The sequence below is a fragment of the Silurus meridionalis genome, chromosome 18, assembly GCF_014805685.1.
Source record: "Silurus meridionalis isolate SWU-2019-XX chromosome 18, ASM1480568v1, whole genome shotgun sequence".
Classification (NCBI taxonomy): domain Eukaryota; kingdom Metazoa; phylum Chordata; class Actinopteri; order Siluriformes; family Siluridae; genus Silurus; species Silurus meridionalis.
In genome coordinates this window covers 13,551,013-13,577,274 of record NC_060901.1, presented here as the reverse complement: position 1 = coordinate 13,577,274, position 26,262 = coordinate 13,551,013, and the positions used below count along the sequence as shown (strand labels likewise).

Below are 26,262 nucleotides of genomic sequence, written 5' to 3'. Positions count from 1 at the left end.
TAGAACTTTGGAACAATATTTATACATTGCGTAATGTATATTTAATTGTTCATACACACAGGCAGCCATACAAATATTTTTATGACTGATGCAGTGAATTGTTTGTGTCTTATCTTTTGGTTGTCTGACTCTATAATATAATTCTAATTTACTTTTTTCTCCTTGTCTAATCATCTTTTGTTCTTATCTGCTTTTCTTCTTATCTGATCTTCTCATGGAACCATCTTGTTTTCTATTTTTTTGTCATCTGCGCTTCTCTTGGATGCCTTTCACCCTTGTATTTTTTTTATTTGATTTATTTGATTTATTTTATTAATTTCTTATAAATTTTTTTGAACTTCTTGTCTAAACTTCCCAGTCTTATCTAATCTGTCTGCCTCTTGATCTTCTCGTTCTCTCCCTCTGAACTGAACTCGGCTCCAGTCAACAATAGTGCAGTTGGAAAAGGGGACAAAACCCCCTCCATCAAACACAACCGGTGGGCAACGGTGTCTGTCTCTCAGTCATTCTCCTGTGTGTCCCACGCCTTGCCCTGTGCACCCTTCCAAAACGAACACACACTCATGCTCGTCCACATCCTATCGTCTGTCCTTTTTGTCCATAACTAAGCCTTTTTTTATTGTGGTGTTCTGTTTTCCGCATCACCAGAAAACACCGGAAAAATATTAGAAATGTTTTGCTAAGTGTTTAAAAGCAGATGTATGAGATCGTTTGAGGATATGCGATAAGTGAATGGAGCTAGGTAATTAGTGAGTGTGGGAGTGTGTGTGTGTGTGTGTGTGTGTGTGTGTGTGTGTGTGTGTGTGCACGCTCTCACTATTTTAGACCACATATCAGTTGACAGTATAATGGGTAGCTTTATGGGGAGGTGCGCAATCTGTCGTGTACTAAAAATAATATCTTACCAGATTGTAATATGCAAGTAGATCTAGAGATGGATGGAGAAAATAGAAAGTTAATTACTAGTAACTTGAATACAATATTTATTATTTAAACATAATTAATAATAATAAATTTGACAACATAATAATAAAGGGTAAGTACCTTTTAACCAGGTCCATGATCATCCATGTGAGTGTCTGTTTTATCTTTTCACACATGAATATTTTGTACCTGCGTGTCACCTGTATGCTCACGAAAAACACTTCTCAACACCCTGCTGTCTTTGAGTCGGGCCTCCACATGATTTATCTGATGACTTCTGTGATTCATGTTTGTTCCCAAGTCTTGTACTTTTCGATGTGGTGAGAGCTGTCGCTTGACTTCTATTCCCCCTCACAGTGAATGTGGATACTAACATTTTTTATTATTATTATTATTGTTTTTTTTTGTTGTTTTTTTGGGATTCTCTGAAGGACGTCCCCGCTGCATGACTGCTTACACTTCACCGTTTGGTTACGTATTAGTTTAATGGTCTTGTTTTGTTTAGTTTTTTTTTTCTGCAGAGCTGGATGTGATTGATGAAATGAGTTTGTTTTTTTCCCACCAAAAAAAAAAAAAAAAAGCATTACACGCCAGATCTTCACTTTGTGCTCATACGTAGTGATTACACGCGCTCACGTTACAAGCAACAACCGTGCGTGTGTTTACGTGGTTGATAAAGGAAGAGTTTCTTCACAAAAAATGTGTAGATCTGTTATAGATTTATTTTTAATTACCTCAGCATTTACAATCGGTAAAAGTTTCCCTCTTAGAAAACCACTGGTATTTTGAAAGCATTAATATAATAATTTAATTAATACTTATGTACATGGCACTGTATTTTCCAGACTATAAGCCGCTACTTTTTTCCCTCGCTTTGAACCCCGCAGCTTAAACAATGAAGCGGCTAATTTACAGATTTTTCCTGGGTTTTTCCTGGTTTCACAAACTTCAAGCGAAAAAACTGAGCCCCATAACATTAGACCAATGAAATTGCGGAACAGGTTCAGGTGAACCAATGAAACTCTTTATATTAAATCAGATGTAAAGTTCATTAGTTTTAGTGTAGACACCTGCGGCTTATAGACAAGTGCGGCTTATTTTTGTTCAAAATAAAAATCTTTGTAAAATTCAGTGGGTGTGGCTTATATTTGGGTGCGCTTAATAGTCCGGAAATTACGGTATATCATAAATTTTTGTGTAATTATATAAAATTATATTCTACTATCTATTCACATATCTTTACTAAACCTTTTTACATTTTATTGTTATTCAAATCTATTTCAAATTTATATCTATTACAAAAAAGATTAATTAATGAATTAGCATACACACGCTATCGATACACACTATATGGACAAGGTTTAAAAACACCGGTATGTACTTTTTGAACATTCCACATTTAATCCCTATTAGCTGTTTTAATAATCGCCACTCTTCTAGGAAGATGTTCCACTAGATTTTGGAGTGTGCTTGTGGAGATTTGTGATCATTCAGCCACAAGAGTGGTATTAAAGTCTTGTACTGATGTAGGTGAGGTGAGGAGGCCTGGGGTGCAGTCAGCATTCCATTTCATACCAAAGGGTTAGAGCTCTATAGCAGAAGATCTTCCACTCCAACCTATGTAAAGCCTATCTTCATGGAGCTGGCTTTTGTGCACAGGGACGTTGTCATCCTGGAACAGGTTTGGGTCTCTTAGTTTGAGTGAAAGGAAAATTTCATTCTACCGCATCCAAAGGCATCCTATACAATCCAACCTACCTCCAACTTTGGGGTAACAGTTTGGTGAAGAACCACAATTTGGCTGGAAAAGTCAGGTGTCCCAGTACTTTTGTCCATATAGTGTATATTGATATTCGAATATATTCAAAGGGAATTTTCCCATGCCTGTCCTTACATTCATTGAAAGGCATTTAAAGAGTGCAGTATTGTATAGCACTTAATCAGGTTTTTGAATTTCCATGATAAACAAATTAATCTGGAATTAAAATGGATATACAACTTTTTGGAATGAAACTCTTCAGATATTTCAGCATTTTTCAACCTATTCTTTATCTACCTACAGCAGCGGTCCCCAACCTTTTTTGCGCCACGGACCGGTTTAATGTCAGACAATATTTTTCACGGACCGGCCTTTAAGGTGTGGCTGATAAATACAACAAAATAAAACGTTACGATGGCATAAAAGATGGTATTTTCTTAATATAATAATTTATAATACTAAATAATTTTTTTTGTTCATTTTGCAAGCTTGGCGGTTTGAATTTAGCTGTAATGTATTATGTGTTACCGGCCGGAGCAGCCTCTTTTAAGAAGGTAGCAGATGTAGGTAAGACAGGCATCATGAAGTGCATTAAGAGTGAGTCATAGACAGATGTGGCGGAGAGAATCCGGTAATTTTCCAAAATAAAACATCCAAAATAAAACATCGTTCAGAATCAGATAATAAATAATAAGGTACCAATTGACACACCGATCGGTGCCGGTCCGTGGCCCGGGGGTTGGGGACCGCTGACCTACAGTATAAACCATACGGTAGAAAACGTAAAACCTGTTTAGGTAGTTGTAGGGATTTCATAAACCTTAATATGCAACTTTTAATATATATATAATCAAATATATTTATAAATGAGCAAAAAATAGCGAATGAAACATCAGTTGATAATGTTTTTTTTATATTATTCATTAAAGGTTTTTGTCGGTGCTCATTTCACTAATACTGCATGCATAGTCTTAGAGACTAGGATGAAAAATGCTGAAATATTTATTCAACGGTTCAAGAACATGAGATAGTTGTCATTTTTTGTTAATGCCCTGATTAGCTTTTCTATGTTCTCCTGTATAGGTAAAGACGAGGAGTTTCCTACAAAGCCGCTGGGCCAGCTTCCACCAGAGCCAGAGGGATTGGTGCCAGGGAAAGCCAATCATATCGCTAATGGGCGGATGGAGGCTCTGCCCTCTCCGAGCACAGCCACAGAAACAAATGTTTCGGCAAACAGAGAGAGAAAAGACTCGGTGCATGGAACACCCAAAAAGGCAGAAAAAAGGGAGGGGACCAAAGAAGCCATGGTTGCTGACAGCGCAAAATCGCGCATGCCGTCGAATCAGAACTTGAATGTAGGACCCAGTAGACAGAGAGACTTGGGGCCACGGTGGGTAAAACCGTCCGAGGGCAGGCTGGCGGCCATGATGGAGGGTCAGTCCATCCTCAATGACACCCTACCCTCTTCTCCTGCCATGTCAGTGTCCAGTGAGCAGCCGCGGCATCTCCGCCCTCGATCCCGTGGTTTCGTGCCCGGCTCCAACCGTGGCTCAAACGCCTCGCAGTACGACAATGTCCCAGTGTCGGATGGAGACGTTGCAGACATTCCGGATTTTACACAGGTTTCGGAACCTTCTCATCAGTACATGCCACCATCTGTTAGACACGGAAGCCCTACAAGGCCCACTACTAGTGGCATCACTGGTCCAACTTTTCGAATTCCTAAAAATCCACCCCTAAACTTGATGCCCGACCCTCGCCAACCTTTACACTACACACCAGGTGGCGTGGTGCCCATGTATTCCCCCTATCCACCGAAAATGGTGCCGGAAAACCGGCCGTATGGAATGGTGTACGACGAAAGGGCATACGGTACTACAGTACGCACCACACCTCCAAATCGCTCACCGGAAAAAATGCCGAATAACAGCTACACCACATACCGGCGCCAGCCGATTAATCCCGATCTTGTAGGTCAGATGGACAGCTTTGGGGAAAGCGCGCATTTCCCGAGGCAGCCTACTCGTCACGTAGATCAGCGACATGAGAGGCAGTGGCAAGGCCAAGGTTGGCACGGGGAAATGATCATGGACGCGCCGTCCCTGCGCACTCCCGGTGGGTTACCCCGCTCATCCAGCTTCCAGAATGCCCAGCTCTCACCTTTACACCATGGTCAGGAGTATAACTTGCCACCAGTTCCCCTCTCAGAGAACATGATGCACTACAGGGCCATGGCTGGCAGGAAACAGATGCCTACTGTGTTCGGTGGAGTTCATTACCGACAAGAGGCCTTCGCCATGCAGGAGTCCATGCTGCTCTGAGAAAATAGAGAGAGTGAGAGAATGAATGAGAAAGTAGACTGAAAGAGTTTGAGAGAATGTGAGCTAGTGGGAGAAGTTAAACTGGAGAGAGAGAATGTGTGGTTAGAATGAGTAAGCGAGAATAAGATATGGATTTAAAGACAGGAAGAGATTTGGACTGGAAAAGTGACATTGTTTAAGAGAATGAATGATGGAAAGTATAATGTCTGGTCATAGAGAATGTCGTGTGTGTGTGTGTGTGTGTGTGTCTGTGTGTGTTGGGTTTGTTTATTGTGTGTTTACATGTCTTTCTGTCCTCAGCAATTTTACTGAACCCACATTGATGGTCCATTCAGCTTCAGGCGTTTATACTGATCAGCCATCAAGAACTGACAAAAGATATATATATTTTTTCCTTAATTGTTCTTTGCTTTAATCCTTAACAGCAACACTTTTTCGTTTTTACATTTAAAAATTGTACAGAAAGTTTGTTCCTTACATATTTAACCGTGCTTGTAGCATGATTTGAAACGAAAAAACAGAAATCCCAAATTTTATTTTTAACAATTTACTTTTCCAAAAACATCAGATCTCTATATGTATACACTGTATACATATTTTTGAGCTTGGGATATTATGTAGGGCTGTGAATATAAAAAAAGAATAATCTACAATTAGATGAAAAAAAAGAAAGAAAAAAAAAGAATTAATTTTTGCACAGATGTCAATTTTTTCCCTGCGTATGAAGAGAGCTCTTTCTTTCAATTGTGTGTGTGTGTATATATATATATATATATATATATATATATATATATATATATATATATATATATATATATATATGCGATTTGAGAGAGGTGTATGTTACGACAGAGGCGAACTCTGAATGCGTTCCACCTCATCGTGTACTGTACAATGAGCATCCGCACAAACTGAAATCATCCAGGTGTTACCGTAAGCGAGATGACATTAGGATTTGACGAGCGGAAATGTCCATCCAAATCTCACAGCACAACACAGACTCAGGTTAGGGATGCGTTTTGTCACAAAAACCGCTTTATAAGAGAAAGAAAAGCACGAAACGCGTTTATTATCATTGCAACAAACAGCTACATCTTTTGTCATTTTTACATTAGTTTCACTTCCACAATATACACTATATGAACAAACGTTTGCGGACACCATAGGATTTGTACGCTCTTGATTCATGTCTTATTTCACACTTAGTCCTCTAATAGCTGTTATAATAAGCCTCCAAACTTCTGCACATTTTTCCACTGGAGTTTGGAGTGCGTTTGTAGAGATTTGTGCTCATTTAACCACAAGGGTGTTGGTAAAGCCTGGTACTGATGTAGGTCAGGTGAGGAGGCTGGGGGTGCATTCAGTGTTCCATTTCATCCTAAAGGCTCTATAGCAGGAGATCCTCCACTCGAACCCATGTCTCATAGTGCCGGCTTTGTGCACAGGGGCATCACAATGACGGAACAGGTTTGGGTCTCCTAGTTCAAGGAAAGGAAAAAAGTTCATGCTACCACATTTAAAGACCATCCTATATAATTGTGTGCCTCCAGCTTTGTCGTAACAGTTTGGGGAAGAACCACAAGTGACCAAAAATGACGTGTCCCAATTACTTTGTCCATATAATGTATATATAAGCTGCCAGTCTATTAGTTAATTGTATTTAGAGGTGTGTCTGGTCCCAGGTTCACTCGCTCCCACAGTTATCGGTCGCACCTAAACGATATGTTTCCTGCTGAATTTAGGACATTAAAACCACCAGAATTCAGGCGTTTACATAATGCGAACGAGATGAATGCTGTAAATACACCAATCACTATGGCATGTGGCGCTGCACGTTTTTTCTACCTGACAGCATGCAAGAAAGAAAAAACCTTTAGGATTCTTTATTTCTACTCCCAGGCCATTATTCTTTATTTGAAAGGAGTTGAGAGAGAATCATGTGAACTTTCATAAAGCTACAAAACGCAGCTCTGTAAATCAGTTATTATCTTGGAACATATTTTTAAAGGGAAATGCTTTGTTTACATGGACCCCGTAAGGGAACACACCAAGGACTGCGTCGCTGTACCTAATAAACTGGCAGCTCGAGGTGTATTTTAAAACAAAGAGTATCATTTTATTTAATTGTTTTATTTTGTTTATCTGGCCTACAGTGCTGAAGCCAGATAAATCCAAATCAGTAACAAAAATCGAACAGTATAGCAATTGTGTTGGCAATTGATACTTATGGAAGCTCGTTTAGACCAAAAAAAAAAGTTTGCCTGATTGTGACTTTATCTCAAAATTCTGTTTTTTTTTGTTTGTTTGTTTTTTTCTCGCAATTCCGACTGTATTTCTGCCAATTCTAAGTACTTTTTCTTGAGCTCTCTTAAGGGACTGGAGGCAAGTTTAATACCATGCTATTCTTCCAGTAGCAGCAACATCTCATGGTTTCTGGAACCACATCGAAAAATAGTCCTCTATGATTTGATCTATTGTTTTAAAGATCGGTCTTTTGATTGTAGCTTTATTTAATTTTTTATGTGTAAAGCTTTCTGGCAATACAGAGGGATGGCGTTGGGCGGCTGGCAACAAAAAAAAACTTTTTGAGAAATAACATTGGAAATGCAAGAAGTTAAGTCAAACTTTTCTTTATGTGGTGGAAACAGACTTCAATAGATACTAATGATGAACATTTGAATTTTTTATTTTATTTTTTTTGGGGGGATAAATTGATCTCAGGAGGTTTTACTCGTGGAATTGTCAGGAGAAATGAAACACAACAAAGGCATTGTTGAAAAAAAAATCCCTAATATTAGTTCAAGTGAACTATCAAGTTACATTAGTGCAAGTAGTGCAATTTATTATTGTTTCTTTTGAATCAGTACATTCCTCTGCATTAGCCTGGAAGCTAATGGCCTGCAGTCTGGAACTGCTAACATAGATTCTGGCTTTTATACTAAGAGAGATTATAAATATACTGGATGTATGTAAAGAGTGTGTAGTAACATGTACACACTCCTCAACTGGCCCCTTCTGCTCCCTTCTCGGTAGTCGCTGCGTTTCCCTGCACAAGATATTCCTCTCTTTTTTTTTCCTAACAAACATCGAGTGCTGCGGCGATTCACCCGGTCGTGTTTAGAAGCGAAGAAGTGTACAGTCTGAATAGAACAGAGCCCATGCTGTATTATATGTCTAGCCGTCTCACTGGATAGTAACTTATTATGAAGAGTCTCATACCTGTTGTACACACTCAGTATTTCAGCACCTCACCAAACAGACTACTATAACACTTTTTTTTTTTTTTTAATGGCAATGTACTGTACATCACATTTCCATTTTTATAACATCAACATATTTTTACACAAACTTCGACACTAAAACTGCATAATATTCATGCTGTTATACAGACCTACGGTTTATGTGAAATCTACTAAGCACAACTCTCAGGCTGACTCGTATATCCCAACCAACCCACGTATCATTAGTGCTACTTCAGGCCTGAGTGTGTGTGCGTGTGTGTATGTGTGTGTGTACGTGTTGTTAAAAGAACAGCGAATTTTGATACAGTTTTGATTATTCAAATCAAAAGGTTGTTGTTTTTTCCTTACTTTCCCTTTGGTTTAAACTACTAAATGCAACTTGATGATCAAAAATATTTTTTGTCTAATAAAAGAATCCCTTCAGGGGTTTGTCATTTAACATCGTTTCAATGTCAAGTTAATGATAATAATTTGATCCGTGTAGAAATTCGTGCAGAAAAAAGTGTCAAAACTAGTTTTGGAACACGCCAGCAGATGGCAGCACAAGGCTGCACACGCAGGCAGAGGGAGCACTGATCTTCATAAGTCCTGTGTTCATTGGGAGCTGTGCAACTGCCCTCCTCAAGCGTGAGTTTCTCACCAGAAACAACTGGAAGATGAAGATCAAAGCTCAAAGTCGCCGTTTATCCCAGCGCAAATAGCAGAAGTTGCTTGACACGCTCCGAACGGAAGACTTCCAGAACACATTCCAGAAGTTGCAGGAACGCTAGGAGCACTGTATTACTGTACAATGAGACAATTTTGTGAGGATAGTGTGTAAACATAGATAAATAAATATTCTTGTAGTCTCAAATGTTTTGATACCACCTCGTAGATCCCAACAGAAAATTCTACCTGACATGCACACGTAATCCAATCCCAAATTGGATGTTCCTGATTGTCTGGATCAAGCTAAACACTCCAACACCATCAGTCCTGCTTGGCACTTGACTGTGTGGTCGTTAGGGAGTCGAAAATATTTCCGCTATTGTTTATGAGGTTGGAATGTCCCCATTTTTCAGACATTTTCTGTGAAAATTCTGAAATGGAATGTGGCAGGACTACTTGCTAATATATACGACATTATATGACCATGTTAGTGAGAAACATCCGAGCTGCAACAAATGTGTTTTCTTCCCCAGTCACCCTCTATGGGCTGAAAACAGCTTTCTGGTGTTAAAAAAAATCATCTGTAAAAACTTCAAGCTGTTTGATTTGAGTCCTCGTTCATGTCCGTGGGATGAGTTACGTGGCAAAAAGATGGCAATAATTCATTTATAATAGAGCCTCAAGAGGTTCCCTGGTGATCTAGTTGTGAGGATGCTCCGCCCTCACTGCTGCGGCCCAGGTTCGATCCCCGGTCAGGGAACCAACCCCAGCCATTAGGGTTGCATAATAATCCAGTGCACTCTTAGTGCCGTCCCAATGCGGATGATCAGCTGTGGAGACCCCTAATGGAAGAAGCCGAAAGAGCCCCAAGAGGTGATTTGTGGGGTCCAAGCACAGGTGTTGAACCTCTTTTGGCCAGTGCTCCATGCTAACTCATTAAAAAGACTTATTATTGGCTGATCAACCATCAAGCATCAACCACAAGTTCCAGCTGACTGATTAAATCTAACTCAGCACCTGAATTATTATTTATTTATTCATTTTACAAATGTTAACTTAACTTATGTATATTAGCACTCCACGACAGGGGGTTACCAACCAGGTCGCCCGCAAGGACCACGAGTCGCCTGCGGGCCTTTTCGAAAAAAATAGCTCACCATAGCGCCACTTAGCAGTGAGCTGTATCTAATTTTATTTGTTGCTATTCTTTTTTTAAATCACAATATTAAAATATAGATGAATATCATTAATTATTAATAACAAAACTAAAAGTAAATTGAGCAAATCTGTTATTTCAGAGCTTGTGTTATTTCGACTTGTGTGTATCAAACTGGTAGCCCTTCACATTAGTCGGTACCCAAGAAGTAGCTCTCGGTTTCAAAAGGTTGGAGACCCCTGTTCTACGACTGGCATATTAATCAAATGAGCTTAAATCTGAAGGGGTTGGGCTTCATGTTCCATAAAGCATGGCTCGTCTGGATTTCAGCTTCCATTGTGTTTATGGCGGGGGCATGAAAGAGCAACACCACCCGTGTGATAAAGATATCACACATCACATCACATATCTGCTCCAATCTAACTGGAAAAGTTCACGTTTATATTAGCACGTTAGCTGGATGACTTACTGAGAAGCAAGAAGAGGATCTTAACACCACCCACTATTAGTAAGCTTCATTACAGCTGTATATGTAACACAAAATAATGGATTATTGAAGCGTGTTTCAATTCAGTTCAATTTATTTTTATTTGTATAGCGCTTTTAACAATGAACATTGTCTCAAAGCAGCTTTACACAGATAATGTGGTGATTAAACGTAAATATGTTCTTTGTAAGTAAGTTTGTCCCTGATGAGCAACTGTGGCAAGGAAAAACTCCCCGAGATGGCATAAGGAAGAAACCTTGAGAGGAACCAGACCCAAGAGGGAACCCATCCTCATCTGGGTTGCACCAAATGTCCATTTGAAGCAGATATACAAAGTTGCGGGGTACAGTGATGACGATCAGAAGCAAACTGCACTCCCAAGTCAGTGCAGCAGACCGCCGACACCAACTACAGTCCAATCCGTCCTCAAAAGCACCCGTTCTACTCCGGAATTACATGGAACCACCCAAGGTGTTGATGAGATACCGTCCCAAGCTGCACAGAAGTGTGAAGATCCACGGAGGGGAGAGGGGCAGGAACAGTGGTCACTGGAGCCTTAGGAGCATGTTTAACTCGACTGAGAGAGAGAGAGAGAGAGAGAGAGAGAGACGGGAAGAGAAGGATATGGATCATTAAGTGTAACTATTGGTGTATGAAAGTTAATGTCACTGTGCAGTTTGGACTCCGGCAGGACTCGCTATGGCAGCATAACTAAAAGGGAGAACCAGAAGGTAACACAGACACGAGGGATCTCTGGGATAAGAGACGACCCACCACACCACCGTCAACAAACCTGAGTGAACGTGTGAATGTGAGGGGACGACAGCATACAAATATACCAGTTCACCAAACACTCTATATACATGCTCCCTCCAGATCTGTGCCTTTACCTAAGAAAAATATACTGATAAAAGACTTGACTAAATAAATAAGTTTTCAACCTCGACTTGAACACTGAGACTGTGTCCGAGTCCCGAACACTGATTGGAAGGCTGTTCCATAACTGTGGGGCTTTATAAGAGAAAGATCTGCCCCCTGCTGTAGTCTTCATTATTTGAGGAACCAACAGATAGCCAGCACCTTTTGATCTAAGTAGGCATGGAGGATCATATTGGTACAGAAGTTCACTCAGATACTGCGGTGCAAGACCGTTAAGTGCTTTATACGTCAGTAGTAGTATTTTATAATCAATGCGAGATTTAATTGGGAGCCAGTGTAGACTGATTAAAACAGGGGTGATGTGGTCATATTTCCTAGATCTAGTGAGGACTCTTGCTGCTGCATTCTGAACTGAATCTTATTTATGCACTTACTTGCACACCCAGACAGTGAAGCGTTACAGTAGTCTAATCTAGAAGTAACAAAAGCATGAACTAGTTTTTCTGCATCCTGTAACGACATCATATTATTGTGTTTTGTCAAATTTAAGCACATCACGATTGGGAATTTAAATCAGAAATTTTCCTGGAGAGTGTGTTTTATAGTCTGGGAAATATAATAATATTAAATTTTTAATTAGCACTTAATGAATGAATGCTATCTATTCATAAATAGATAATTGATTGATTTGCTGCTATATTCTGGGTCGTTTCTATAATCTTTGGTTAGAGTACTTACCAGTAGTTTTGTACCAACTCAAAATCTGCAATGTGTGTTTTTGGCCACAAGATGGCAATGTAGACCACCATAATGATACAAAAAAAATGTATAGTTGTACATTGGGTTCATCCTTCGCTCTGCTTGAATATTAGACTCTTACACTGATTCTTACCCAATGGTGACAGATGAGAAAAATCCCAGCAGTACCACTGCACCTGGTCTGCTCATACTGCATTTCCATTGTCACACCACTGGCATGAAAGCAGTAAAAATAAATGTCTAAATAGTATTTGAATAGAGGTGTTCCTATTTAAGCATCGAATATATATGGTGTCTACACTAATGAACTTTACACAGGCTTTAACGAAAGACACGTTACACACGGTGTAACGGGTGAAATATGTTGCAATTCCTTTAGGAGCATAGCGGTATTTTGGGAATAGCCTGGCACTGCATTTATTCCGGTATTACTGCATGTGTTCAAGACGAGGAATATTTCCTCATTATTTTCTGATGATGATTTCTAAGTTTCTTCGACTAACCCTAAACGCTGTTGCCAAGAAAAATAAAAAAGCACGAGTTTTGGAAACCTGTCTGTGCTTATATGATTTCTGTTGTAACTGGAGTTATTGAGCTCTCCCTTCACCCAGACTCAACATGCTACAACGGCTTGTATCTAAACAGTAGCCTACCAAGTAAGTCATTGTTCACTGTCTTCCTCCTTCCTTTCACAACTATTTCTCTCGGGAGTTTATCTTTTGGCAACGTTGTGCGTAAAAAAAAAAAAAGGTTTTTCTCCTGATGCCGTGCAGCTCAGAACAGGTGCGTTTTTTCGTTTCCGTTTGGAAATTTCATTGGTGTAATGTTATGTCGCTCAGTTTTTTGGCTTGAAGTTTGTGAAACTGGGAAAAACCCAGGAAAAATTCATAAATTAGCCGCTTCGTTGTTTAAGCTGCGGGGTTCAAAACGTGGTGAAAAAGTAGCGGCTTTTCCATGGTTTCCCATTTATTAAAATGATTTAGCCACTATAACTGTTTCTTTCTCTAGAAACAAGGTAACATCTTGATTTTTATATCAACGAGACCAGAGAGCAGATTTAACATTTTGACTAAAGCAAAGGAATAGAAGTTTATTGCTGGAAAAATGTGCTTGCACAATGCACTACATGGATAAATGTTTGTGGACCACTGACCATAAGTTTCAACAACCCGTGTTTCAACTCGGAGTATTTTTGGGATGTATTGTATTTGTATGCGGTGTGTAGTGTGCAGGTGGCATCCAGAGACTCCAGTCCAGGTCTTCCCTGCATTCCACTAAACTAAGCCACACCCTCTTTCATTATGATGACATCAGCAGGAGGCGACCTATAAAGTCGAGGGGAAGCTGGGATTCAGGAGGTTTTGTGATTTCCTGTACTGACCTACACCCGTTCTGACTCTGAGTTTGCTCTGTCCCGTTTTGTATGTGTGTACCTCACTGTATTATACCTGTAAATATATGTAGGGAAGTGTTTTGTCTTTCTTTTGGGTTTTATTTGTAGGTAGTATTATTTTGTCTTTGGTCCTCCCTGATGTCTGTCCCGGTGCTGTATTGTACCTTCCGTTTTACTACACCCCGGTGTTTGAGTTTCCATTCCGCCATCACACTTTTAACAAATACACATCCATCCACCCTATATATATATATATATATATATATATATATATATATATACAGTACAGACCAAAGGTTTGGACACACCTTCTCATTCAAAGAGTTTTCTTTATTTTCATGCCAATGAAAATTGTAGATTCACACTGAAGGCATCAAAACTATGAATTAACACACGTGGAATTATATATGGAATTATATACATAACAAAAAAGTGTGAAACAACTGAAAAATGTCATATTCTAGGTTCTTCAAAGTAGCCACCTTTTGCTTTGATTACTGCTTTGCACACTCTTGGCATTCTCTTGATGAGCTTCAAGAGGCAGTCACCTGAAATGGTCTTCCAACAGTCTTGAAGGAGTTCCCCGAGCGATGCTTGGCACTTGTTGGCCCTTTTGCCTTCACTCTGCGGTCCAGCACACCCCTAAACCATCTCGATTGGGTTCAGGTCCGGTGACTGTGGAGGCCAGGTCATCTGGCGCAGCACCCCATCACTCTCCTTCTTGGTCAAATAGCCCTTGATGCCTTCAGTGTGACTCTACAATTTTCATAGTCATGAAAATAAAGAAAACTCTTTGAATGAGAAGGTGTGTCCAAACTTTTGTCTGTACTGTGTATATATATATATATATATATCCCTGTTCACACACGATTGTGCTCCTCTGTATAACTCCAACATCTTCATCAAGTATGCAGATGACACCACTGTGGTCGGCCAGATCGACAACAATGATGAATTGGTCTACAGGGAAGAGATCCGAAGCCTGACAGCATGGTGTGCCACCAACAACCTGTCCCTCAACGACTAAAGAGCTCATCGTGGACTTTCGGAAATCCAACAGCAGGAGACACTCCTCAGTCAACATCAATGGAACTGAGGTATAGCGAGTCCCCAGCTTTAAGTTCCTGGCAGTTTACATATTTGGGGATCTGTCCTGGCACCAGAACACTTCAGCTCTGGTTAGGAAGGCACAACGACGCTTGTACTTCTTGAGAAGTCTCAAGAAAGCACATCTGTCCTCAGTTTCTACTGCTGCATTATCGAGAGCATCCTGACCAGTATATCTTTTTTACGCCTCATTACATCTGCACATTTTTTTTATCTATATGTATCTTAATATCTTTAAAGCCTTACTGTACATTTTGCCCAACATTTCACATCCATGTATATGTGTGTGTATATATAAATAGTAGACTGTTTATTCAGCTTGCACATTTCTTAAATGCCATAATATTATAACCTTCCACTTCTGCACATTTCCTCTTTAATGCCATAGCCTTAGAACCATTTCTGTACTTCTTAATGATGTCCACACATCTCTGCACTGCTATAATAACCTTTATATTTATTCACTGTACATATGCTTACATATCACATGCTGTAAATATGCTACATATTTATCTGCACTATTTGCACAATTGAACATTTTTGCACTTCTGGTAGATGCCAAACTGCATTTCGTTGCTGTGTAGCTGTACAATGCAATGCCAATAAAGTTGTTTCTATCTATCTATCTATCTATCTATCTATCTATCTATCTATCTATCTATCTATCTATCTATCTATATATATATATATATATATATATATATACATACATACACATACACACACCACCCGTGCCTTTAATCACGCTGTGCGCCCCAACCCTAGACTGAGACGTAACATATGGAAAGATGTTCCACTAGATTTTAGTGTGTCCTGGTGAAGGTTTAAGTTTATTCAGTCTGGTACTGATATAGCGTGAGGAGGTCTGGTGTGTAGTCAGCATTCCAGTTCATTCCAAAGGTGTTTAATAGGGTTGAGGTCAGAGCTCTATAGCAGACCACAGCTCATCTTCCACTCCAGCTCATGTAAACCGTGTAAACTTCAGGGAGCTGGCTTTGTGCTACTCTACCTCATCTGGTGCCCCAATACTTGTCCATGTAGTGTACTAAAAAAATGCTTACCACAGTGTTCAACCTCTAAATATAAATAAATGTATCTATATAAATGTATAATTCAAGCTAACAAAATAGGCAAACATCAAGATTATACACCAGAGTGACAATGCTAGGAAAAAAATAAATAAAAGAATAGAATAAAAGCAGAACAAAAGCACATAGTATTATACTGTATTGCACAAGGACTAGCTCGTAGCGAAAAAAAAAGAAAAGAAAAGGATGAAGCTAGAGCAAATGTGGAATGAGTACGACATGTGGGCGTCATCTTTTAGGACTGATATGATGGGTTCAAACATGCCAAGGTCGTCAACAATCTTCCTTTTATTTTCTTCTAAAAAGATGACGTCGTTTGCAAACTTTCCAATCACTATTGGATCTGGGTCTTGTTCAGGAATTCTACACAAGAGAGAGAGAAGCCTCCAGAGTTGTAACACTATACCTGTATAGCATAATGTAAACAGTGCAGCTATTTTATCATCCCTGTTTGCTGTCATATGCCTCTATCAATTAACTTGTCTGTCACAATGTACTCAAAACAGTTGATCAGTCTGCTCTAAGCACAGTGTATCTGTTTAATCTACAGGATCTCAGGTACCATGTGCTCTCTATGGTCGTATGGTTGTTTTTTTCTTAAGTAACACACCTGACTCAGTTCATGAGGGGTTCAGCTGTAATTAGCTGAGGAGTTGGATCAGTCTTAGTGTTAATCAGTGAGAAAACTGATAAGTGAACACAGAAATCACTCGTTGATGATAATATATAGGTTTACTTTTCCCCTCAAAGCAAACTAAAGTACTGTTTCCAGGTCAGATCAGGGGTTGAAGTAATGTTCTGGCAAACATCTTGTATGTATTCACTGAGAAAAAAATCACTTTTTCAAACCAACATTGCTCAGAAAGGCAGCCTGCAGACACACAACCTGACCAATAAAACGTATAACATATTGTTTCAGTTCAGCAAGCCATGTTCAGAGCCGTTATCCAAGTCCTCTATACGAGGTGGTATCAGAACGTTTTGAGACTTGCTCTGTTTACAAAATAAAGTACTTTATTTATCTACGTTTACACACAATCACCTTGAAAATAGTCCCCTTGCACAGTGATACAGCACTCCCAGTGTTCTGGAATGTGTCCTGAAAGTCTTCTTTTCAAGACTTTGCTATCGCACTGGATTTCCACAGTAGCTGGATCTTCATTTGAAGGAAAAGGGCGAAGTTCGCAGGAGTGAATCTGGTGGGTGCGGAAGTGCGATCGTGTGGATTGTTCTCCGACGATCATCATGCACAAGTTGCTGAATAGTTTTTGACATTTTCGGGGGTTGAAATCGTCGAAGGTCTTCCTGATCTCTTGTCTTCTTTCAGTGATGTTCTTCTCTTGAAGCGCATGTGCCACTCAAAACACCTCAAACTACTCGTTGCAGTCAAACGTACGTCGTGTCAAACGTCTCTGTGGCAGATTTGCCCGGTTACACGCAGAATTTCACGTTTGCTCTTCGTTCTAACGAAGTTGTTGATAATGAAATCACAGACATGGAAATGCATGTGGTCAGCAATATTAGTCTTGAAACTTTTTGATACCCCCTGGTATATGCCCATCTTTCTGCAGCTGACTACATTTGAATTCTGTATTAATGCCCTAAGTTTTAAATGAATACAGAAACTACACTAATGCTTAGTAGAACATTATATTCAAAATCCGTTTTACTGCTTTGCAACTATTCTCACTTGTTGTCTGTGTTTAGTGGACACAGTGATGTGCTCACTACATAAGCAATCATAGACGATATGACTTTCCCACACAAAACAAAACTTACCTTGAGAGATCCGAGCCAAGGACAAGTGCTGTCTGTTCTGCAAAGAGAACTGGCGGTATAGTCAAAATAAAATGTAGCTTATTTTATTCACCAGCAGAAATCCTGTGTTTAGTTGGTTTTGTCTTTTTTTTGCTGTCTCTAATACCCATGCAAAAAATTTTTATTATATTATTATTTTGTTATTGTTTTCGTGCATGGCTGCAGACACTTTCTTGCTTTTTCTGAGCATTTGAATGCTAGGACACCTGACTTTTTAAACCATATGTGGTTCTTCATCAAACTTAAACAAGGAAGCCCAAACCTGTTTGAGCAAATGTTAAAGTGGAAGATCTTGAGTGGCCTACAATTGAGTTCTGAGCTCAACCCTACTATCACCATTGGAACCCCAGATCACCCCAGATCTCATCACTCTAAATCAGTGCACCCTTGTGGCTGAATAAAATGAAATCTCCACAAGCACAATAAAATCTAGTGGAACATCTTCACAGAAGAGTGGAGCTAATTATAACAGCAAATAGGAACTAAATGTTGAATGGAATGTTCAAAAAGCACACACTAATCTTATGGTCAGGTGTCTACCAACTTTTGTCCATATAATGTAGCTCTCAGACCAGTAGTTTTAACTTTTGTAAATGTAATACTTATGTAAATTATCAGCAACTGATTTTGTACTTTTACTCATGTGGAATTGTAAATGAAGTAATTCCACTTTTAGTGGAGTAATATTTACACAGAATAGTTGTATTTTTTTTTCTTCAAAACAAATTCTAGTTTAAATGATTTTTTTTTATTAGCAAAACCACAAAGATGAAGTTTCAACATCAATAACAATACAACAACAATATATTGTTAGTATGAAAGAGTGACCATGGAAAGTCAAAAGGCAAAAACAAGACAAGAAATTTTTTTTACTCAAGTACAGTAATGTTATATTTCATCCTCCACTGTGTATCAGAGTGATTTTGTTACAGGTTGGAAAGTTTTAAAAATGCATTTACCAGTCACTTAACACACTGTAACACACCTAATCTGAAGGCTTATATTAACACAGAATAACAATGAAAAACAAGCGCAATTACTTTCTCTTATAAACAGCTTTATATCTAATAATTACTGTGATTACACAATAATCTTTTGTCTATGGTTTTTTTTTTTTATTCTATTTAAGGTTTCTATGATGAAAAGCATTGCCTTTGGGATCTCAATACTAGAACCACTCCAAACTGGATCTCCTTACTGGAACATCAAATTGAGATCATCTTAAAGGGGTGTGTGTGGGGGGGGGGGGTGTGTTTTTGCAGTTTTTTGCAGTTTTTATACAGCACATTCCAGTATTCCACTATATGTCTTCTCACTGAAAGCAGAGCACTATCAGTCATTTGTTCACAGAGATCACAGTGATGAGTACAGCTTTTGGCATTTGATATGAACTTTGATATGAGCTGTACGGTAAACAATCCGGCGATTTCAAAGCTGCTTTTGAAGCAGGAATATCCATCATAATCTCAAATGCGTTAAACAATGGTGTCAAGGGTGTTTTTTGCTACCAGCTTGGTCAACTTTAACTCAAACCTTAACTTAAATACAATGTATATTTTAAAATATATATTTGTTCATTGAGAAGATAATCCCAGCCATTGGACTCATCCCATTTTTGCATTGATTGGACTCTAACCCACTCAGATGAAAGCATCTGGTAAATGAATATAAGTCATTTATAAGGATAAGGATCATTTATACATTGTGAAAGATTGTGCTACACACGTCCCCTTTTACTGAGGAAGCTCAGCCATGGGAACATACACAGATGCATAACAATTTTACACCCTTTTCATACACACACATGCCCGGAACAAACAACTATGTGTAGACAAACATATTTCTGACACTTGTATCTAAGTCATACATAAAAAAAACTCTAGATGCACTGATAACTGTATATGCTTTCTTTAAGAATACAAGCAGCAGAGCAAAATCATGTCAAGACAAACATTATTCATTTAATAGCTTACAGTTCAACCTGCACTTTGGAATAAGTGATTTTTTTTCTTACACGCTAGATAAACAAAAGCCTCTTTTCTGCATACTTTGTTCATCTCCAATGCTTACTAAACCCCCCCCCCAATAAGATATTCTGTCAGATTAAATCACAGCCGGCAATGGAAATCACAAGAATGATTTTTATTCACGTAAAAGTTACTTGGCAGTAGCTCAGAGTGACTCAACCGTTGGAAAAAACAAGTAATCAGAAGGAAAATAAATAGCAAATGAATTGGAAATGATTTTCCTTCTGATCCTTAATCTAGTCAAGCCTCCAAGATTTTTTTTTTTTTTACTGGAGTGGGGGAAAACAAGTAAGGGAAGCTTCTAGAAGTGGTGGTATTGTACTGATTTATTAAACAGCATAAACATTTATACATTCTTCTTCAGAAAATTATTTTCCGCATTGCACAATCATTTCTGAACTCACACACTCATACCAGCACTCATCGAGTAACCAATACGACTGCTTATACCTGTGTTTGGGGAGGTGGAAGGAAACTCTACAAACCAGACAAAACATGGAGAATATGCTAAATTTATCAAAGACTGTAAATGTTTACCACAAAATATCAAACTAAGCTAAATGTAACTGTAAATGGTATAATATAAATAACAGCAAACATAATGGCTGACTGCCCTTGTCTGAGACTTTATTAAATATTGTAATTATTCAATTTAATTCAATATAATTTTATTTTACCAATGGTCATTATCAAAGCAGCTTTGCAGAAAGAAATTGATTGCTAAAAAATTATTTAGCATCAATTATTCCCTATAATCTCATCCATTATAAACGAGAAAGTGATGACACTGGCAAGGAATTTAAAGCACGTTTGTACGTCGCTCTGGATAAGGGCGTCTGCTAAATGCCGCAAATGTAAATGTAAATGTAAGGAAAAACTCCCTGAGATGATAGGAGAAAGAAACCTTGAAATAGAACCAAACTCAAAAAGGAGCCCATCCTCATCCTGGTGATATTGAATGTCCATTCATTATAGTTATTGAGGTTATCAACTGTTTACTGATAGACACTTGAATGCAAATCTGTTTATAGCAATTGTAGCTGTAAGCCATTGCAGTAGTATATATATTAATATTGCGAATGAATAATGTGAATTCATCTTCATGGTTTTTGAGTTTAACCCTTCATAGTAACCTCATGTGTCTTTAGACTGTTTATGTGGAATCATCCTCAGCTAGAGTGCATTAAGTGGTTTCCAGTTAAAGAGAACTCCATTTAGAAGTAGGGCATCAGGCTGATTCAGGTAAGTCTGGGAAGATAAAAAAGGAGAGGATCATTTGTGCGATTATTGCAGATAGTAAAATGAAAGCTGTGCTCTTTCACAGTGTACAGAGTTTGCACATTACAATAATGTACAGAATTGTAAATAAGAATTGGGAATAAGGATCCAGTAACCCTTCCACCTCCATTAATAACACTGTAAAGATTACATTTTTAGTATTAGGAAGGATAACATTAACCTTAAATGACTATATTTATACTTCAAATTCCCTACACACACTTTCTCTGGAAATTAAGGAACATTTCAGAATTGTGAATTTGGCTATTAGTTTATATGTAATTTTGCAATTATTGTAAACTAACAGAGGGGCTTTTTTTAAAGGAAAATTCTGATTGAGAATCCATGTGTTTCATTTCTTTCTTTCGGCTTCTCCCATTAGGGGTCGCAACAGCGAATCTGTATTCATGAGCCGCATGTTCAATTTGGCACATGTTTTGACGCTGGATGCCCTTCCTAACGCAACCCTCCCCATTTATTCGGGCTTGGGACCGGCACTAAGAGTGCACTGGCTTGTGCAACTCAAATGGCTGGGGTTGGTTCCCTGACCGGGAATCAAACCCGGGCCGCAGCGGTGAGAGCGCCGCATCCTAACCACTAGACCACCAGGGAACCTAGTGAGAATCCATGTAGCAATCGAAAAAAAAACAAAAAACAATCAATAAATCAAAGTTGATAAACTAAGAATACTATCAAGATGTTTAGAAAAAAAGACCCAAGAGAAAGAACTAAAATACTACAACTTTTGGCAAGATTTCACAATAACTGAAAGGTCAACAGCTATTTTAAACCAAACCAAGTCAAGTCAAGTGACTTTTATTGTCATTTCTACTATACACAGTGGTACACAGTAAAAACAAGACAATGTTGCTCCAGGTGCTACACTAAACAACAACATAGAGCTTCAACACAACACAAAGCTACATAAAGTGCATTGAGTGCAACCCAGTGCAAACAGTGCAGACGAAAAACAGTACAGACAGACAGTGCAGACAGACAACACAAGACAACACAAGACAAAACACCAAGAGTCAATCCAGAAGTGAGATGTGAAAAAGGTTATAAATTAAGGAGAAGGTGGGGAGTAAAAATGTCCAAATAAACAGAGCCTAGATATCTGACACACTGCATACATACGGTACCTTTGCTCCGGTTTATTTAGAAACCAAATAACAGCTGATAGATTGTGTTAATTGGTATAAATTAGACTTTAAATGATAAATTATACATTTATATAGATCTGTTGTACCTACAAAGTACCCAAAGAGAATAACTGGGTGAATCATACAGAATATGGGTGTGTAAGAGGAAACAATATGTATGTTAGAGTCGGTTTTGATAACTTAATAGTGAGTTCAAATCTCTAAGAGATCACCAGAAATGTAGTATTATTTAACTCTTGCCAGATATTTACAATCAGTGATGCATACATACAAATAAGCCATGTATAGAAGTTGGTTTGCATCGTAAGGTATGTGTGCAGTGGTGTAAACATGCTGTGAAGCTTATTTATATTGCCATATGCACAGGTACATTACAATACATGTCCACTGGAATGCTTGTGCATTTCTGAGTCAGCTTTCATAAAAAGATTAATACGAATAAACTGTATACACAAATAGACTTCCTAATTAAAATATGCAGAGATAGTACATAACTTATGGATGCATCAAATTGACACCATCGTAACTTGCAAATATTGTAAATCAAGACATGACCTAGCCTTAAAGAATGGTGATCAGTATGGGGTAGTATACTGTATTTTGTTTATGATTTAAAAAATAACAGTAAATGTTTTAGCAAAACAGAGCAATTTACACTACCATAATGTATAAACTTTATAGTGTGGATATGTATGTAGCTGCGGGTGCAGTCGTGTTCTTTTTCAGTGTCCAGCAATGCCGATAAAAAGGAGATGAGAGCTAAAATTGGGCATTGAAACACCAAATACACATTTTAACACAGAGGCAACTGAACTCCATAGACCACCGGTGAGAGTAAGGCATCTCACAAGGCGGGAGATGTGTACATCCTGTCAGCGTCACAATGCATTGTAATATTGCACATAATATAAATAACTAACTTTTCATGTTATAAGTGTCAAAAGTAGTATTATAGTAATGCCCCTAGATTAACACACTTGTGATTTATGATAGCACTATTGCATCTGATTGTACGCAAACAGACACAAAGCAAAAATATTATATATATAGGGGTTGGGGGAAGGGTGGTCACTGAAATTGCTAGTTGTCTGGGGTGTAAATGGGTTGTAGAATGAGAGATATTAGTTGGCCATATGAATTGGGAGTAAAGATTATTAATTGTCCAGAGTGGAGGAGGACTGTGGAATGGGATACTTCTTTCCCTCCTTAATATCCTGTGCTACTAACCTAACAGTAGCTGGAATTGTGCAGATGTGGCTAATATGATTAATAATACTTTTGCTTTGGATATTTTAATATAATTTTTTATTATTTTGATCTGATGTAGTTTAAAGGACATCATTACCTAGTGAATAATGAGTATAATTTGGTGAAGCAGTCAGTCATGCTTCAAATTCTGCTATTGTATGAAATAAAAAAAGATTTAACATGTAATTACAAGGACAAAAGTCATAAAATATTTTGGCAGGTAAAAAGGGCACATCTAAACAAAAGCACTCACTCACTTATTCAAGTCTCTCAATTGACTTTGATTTTTATTTCAGGGAAATATAATTTCCAGAGATAAAAATTGCGATATCCCAGTGTTGTTGTTTACCATTCTCCATCGAGCATAGGCTTTATAAAATCACTTAAAGGCTTGTGTATATTTAAAGCCCTGTAACTAACCCACACACACCCTGTGTATGAGCTTGCACAGACAAGCGTGTGCTGAGTGTGATGGTATCTCTTCCTTGGGGGCAAAGTGGTTTGTGTTTCTCAAGCGGCATGGAATGATGTTTAGTAATGAATTAAGACGTGAATAAAGACCTTTTATTCTCCAAAAGCTCCTATATTTTGATGCATATTGCTGAATATGTAAAACTGTTTATGTTTAAATTTTGAGCGATACAGACGTGTTTTGCCAGTCGAATTGGCTGTAACAGTCTCCCTCTGACCAACCAATTAGAGGACGGAAAAATGCTGATGCTATTCTGGGCCAGCTAGCTGCCCTGTGAGGCGAATATAAAATCTGAATATAAAACAGACCCGTTGGTAATATTCTCTATGGTAAAAAGGCCAGTAGGACTGATTTTGAAGGCCCTGGGCTGAAATCTGATTGGACAAAAAATCCACATACACGTACTGGAAGCAGTGCAGACAAGAGAAACGCTGTGAAATGAAGAGAATAAACTGTTGGGAAGAAATTAATACAATTTCATGGAACAAATATTAAAAATTTAGTTTGTAAATGTAGATCAGTGCTTCTGATTTTATTAGGCCAACAGAGAAGGCTTTGCTGACCTTGACCGTCCCTCCACTGCAGTAATGGTGATCAGAAGCAAACTCTAGACCTAAGTCAGTGTAGCAGACTGTCGACATTAACTTCAGTCTAAATCCTTCCTCAATTATCCGGTTCTTACTCCGTAATTTTATGGACCCCCAGGGCGTTGATGAGAAACCATCCCCAGCTGCATAGTGTGACCTCCAATCGAAGAGAACACTATCCAGAGGCAGGCCTGGACGAAGTGTGAAGATCTGAGGAGGAAAGGGGGGAACAGTGGTCACTGGAACCTCAGGAGTATGTTTAACTCAAGAGAGAAGAGGGGTGATAGGAAGAGAAGGATATGGATTATTATGAGTCCTTATTGTTGTATGTAAGATAAAGATGCTGTGCAATTGGGGACTCTGGCAAGACTCGCTATGGCAGCATAACTAAAAGGGAGAACCAGAAGGTAACACAGACATGAGGGATCTCTGGGATAAGAGACGACCCACCACACCACCGTCAACAAACCTTAGTGAACGTGTGAGAGAGAGGGGACGATAGCATACAAATATCCCAGTTCACCAAGCACTCTATATACATGTTCCCTCCAGATCTGCTCCAGATTTCTTTTGCATTATGTGGACAGCTGTGGGTGTGTGTGGTACTTACTTTGGAAAAAGATGGACCAGGATGGGAGGAAGAATCGAGGGATCGGAAGAAGGCAAACTAGCATAGGCAGTGTAATAGTCTGGGCAGTGTCTTGCTGTGAAGCACTGGGTTCTGTCAATTCTGTTTTGGGGACACAATAGGGACCTACAAAATATTTGTCAGGTTGCTTTAATGTTATGGGTGATCAGTGTGTGCACAGAATTTATGGTTTGGTATGTACATCGGTTTTAAAGTCACGGTTCAGTTCAATTTCAGTAAAGTTAGCGCAAAGAAATGCAAAACAAAATTGCTTGTCGTTTTTTGTACATAAAACCCAAAAGAATCTATATCACTAGAATGTGGTGGAAGGAAGTGGCAGTGATTTCACGCATGTGCATAATATCTGAGTTTTACAATGCATTACAAATCATATTTTGGCGCACTACAAATCTTATTAATGGTATGGAGCGAGTTGCCACCGTGACACCGCAATAGCTCTAGATTCTTTTTTTCTTGGAATTGTGTTTATTTTTAAATTTTATAATAATTATTTTTAAAAATCGAATGAACAAACTTGTGGTCCGCCACTTAATAAGTTTGTGAGGGAACTCAAAAATATCGCATTCAGTACACATGTGCGCCGAACCGAAAGCCCTGTGCCGAAGCAAGCAGGTACTGTTACACGTCTTGTATTTATAATATATAAACAAATGTTTGTGGACACCTAACCATAAGATTTGTTTCCACATTCAATTCCCATTTGCTGTTATAGAAACCTTCACTCTTTTGGGAAGATGTTCCACTAGATTTTGGAGTGTGGTTGTTGAGATTTGTGCTCATTTAGCTATGAGGATGTTAGTGAAGTCAGGTACTGATGAGGCCTGCAGTTAGTGTTCCAATTCATTCAAAAAGTGTCCAGTAGGGTTAAGGTCAGAGATCTATATCAGACCACTCAAGATCTTCCACTACAAATCATGTAAAACTTATTTTCAGAGCTCAATTTGTAAACAGGGAAACAGTTTTGGGTATTCAAGTTCATGTGAAAGGAAAATGTAAAAAGATAACCTATACAATTATGTTAATAGTTTCCCAATACCGTTATCCATATAGTTTTTATATGTATATAGTCTTGTGTCTGGGAGCAGGATCTTTTGTCCTAGGATGGCAGAAAACATGATGTATTAAGAAAATCATCAATGTTGGAAAGCAGTTCTTTATGTTTACTTCTCTATAATCTATATTTCAGATTTGTTTGAACCCGTCCAGGCTCCTGCTCACAGGTTTCTATTTTAATTGCTTCTTAAAGCCTGGGAACTG

The 26,262-nt window shown here is 38.6% G+C and overlaps 1 protein-coding gene across 4 annotated transcripts in view; it reads left to right on the top strand.

Moving 5' to 3' along the window:
• usp6nl (USP6 N-terminal like) overlaps window positions 1-8,685 on the top strand; it is a 78,260-nt gene extending 69,575 nt beyond the window's left edge. For all 4 annotated transcript variants that reach the window (XM_046873041.1, XM_046873038.1, XM_046873036.1 and 1 more), the window contains one exon: window positions 3,767-8,685. In XM_046873041.1, coding sequence (XP_046728997.1) covers window positions 3,767-5,004 — 1,238 coding nt within the window. In that variant the 3' untranslated portion in view covers window positions 5,005-8,685. The remainder of the gene's footprint in view (window positions 1-3,766) is intronic.
• Window positions 8,686-26,262: the final 17,577 nt, after the last annotated feature.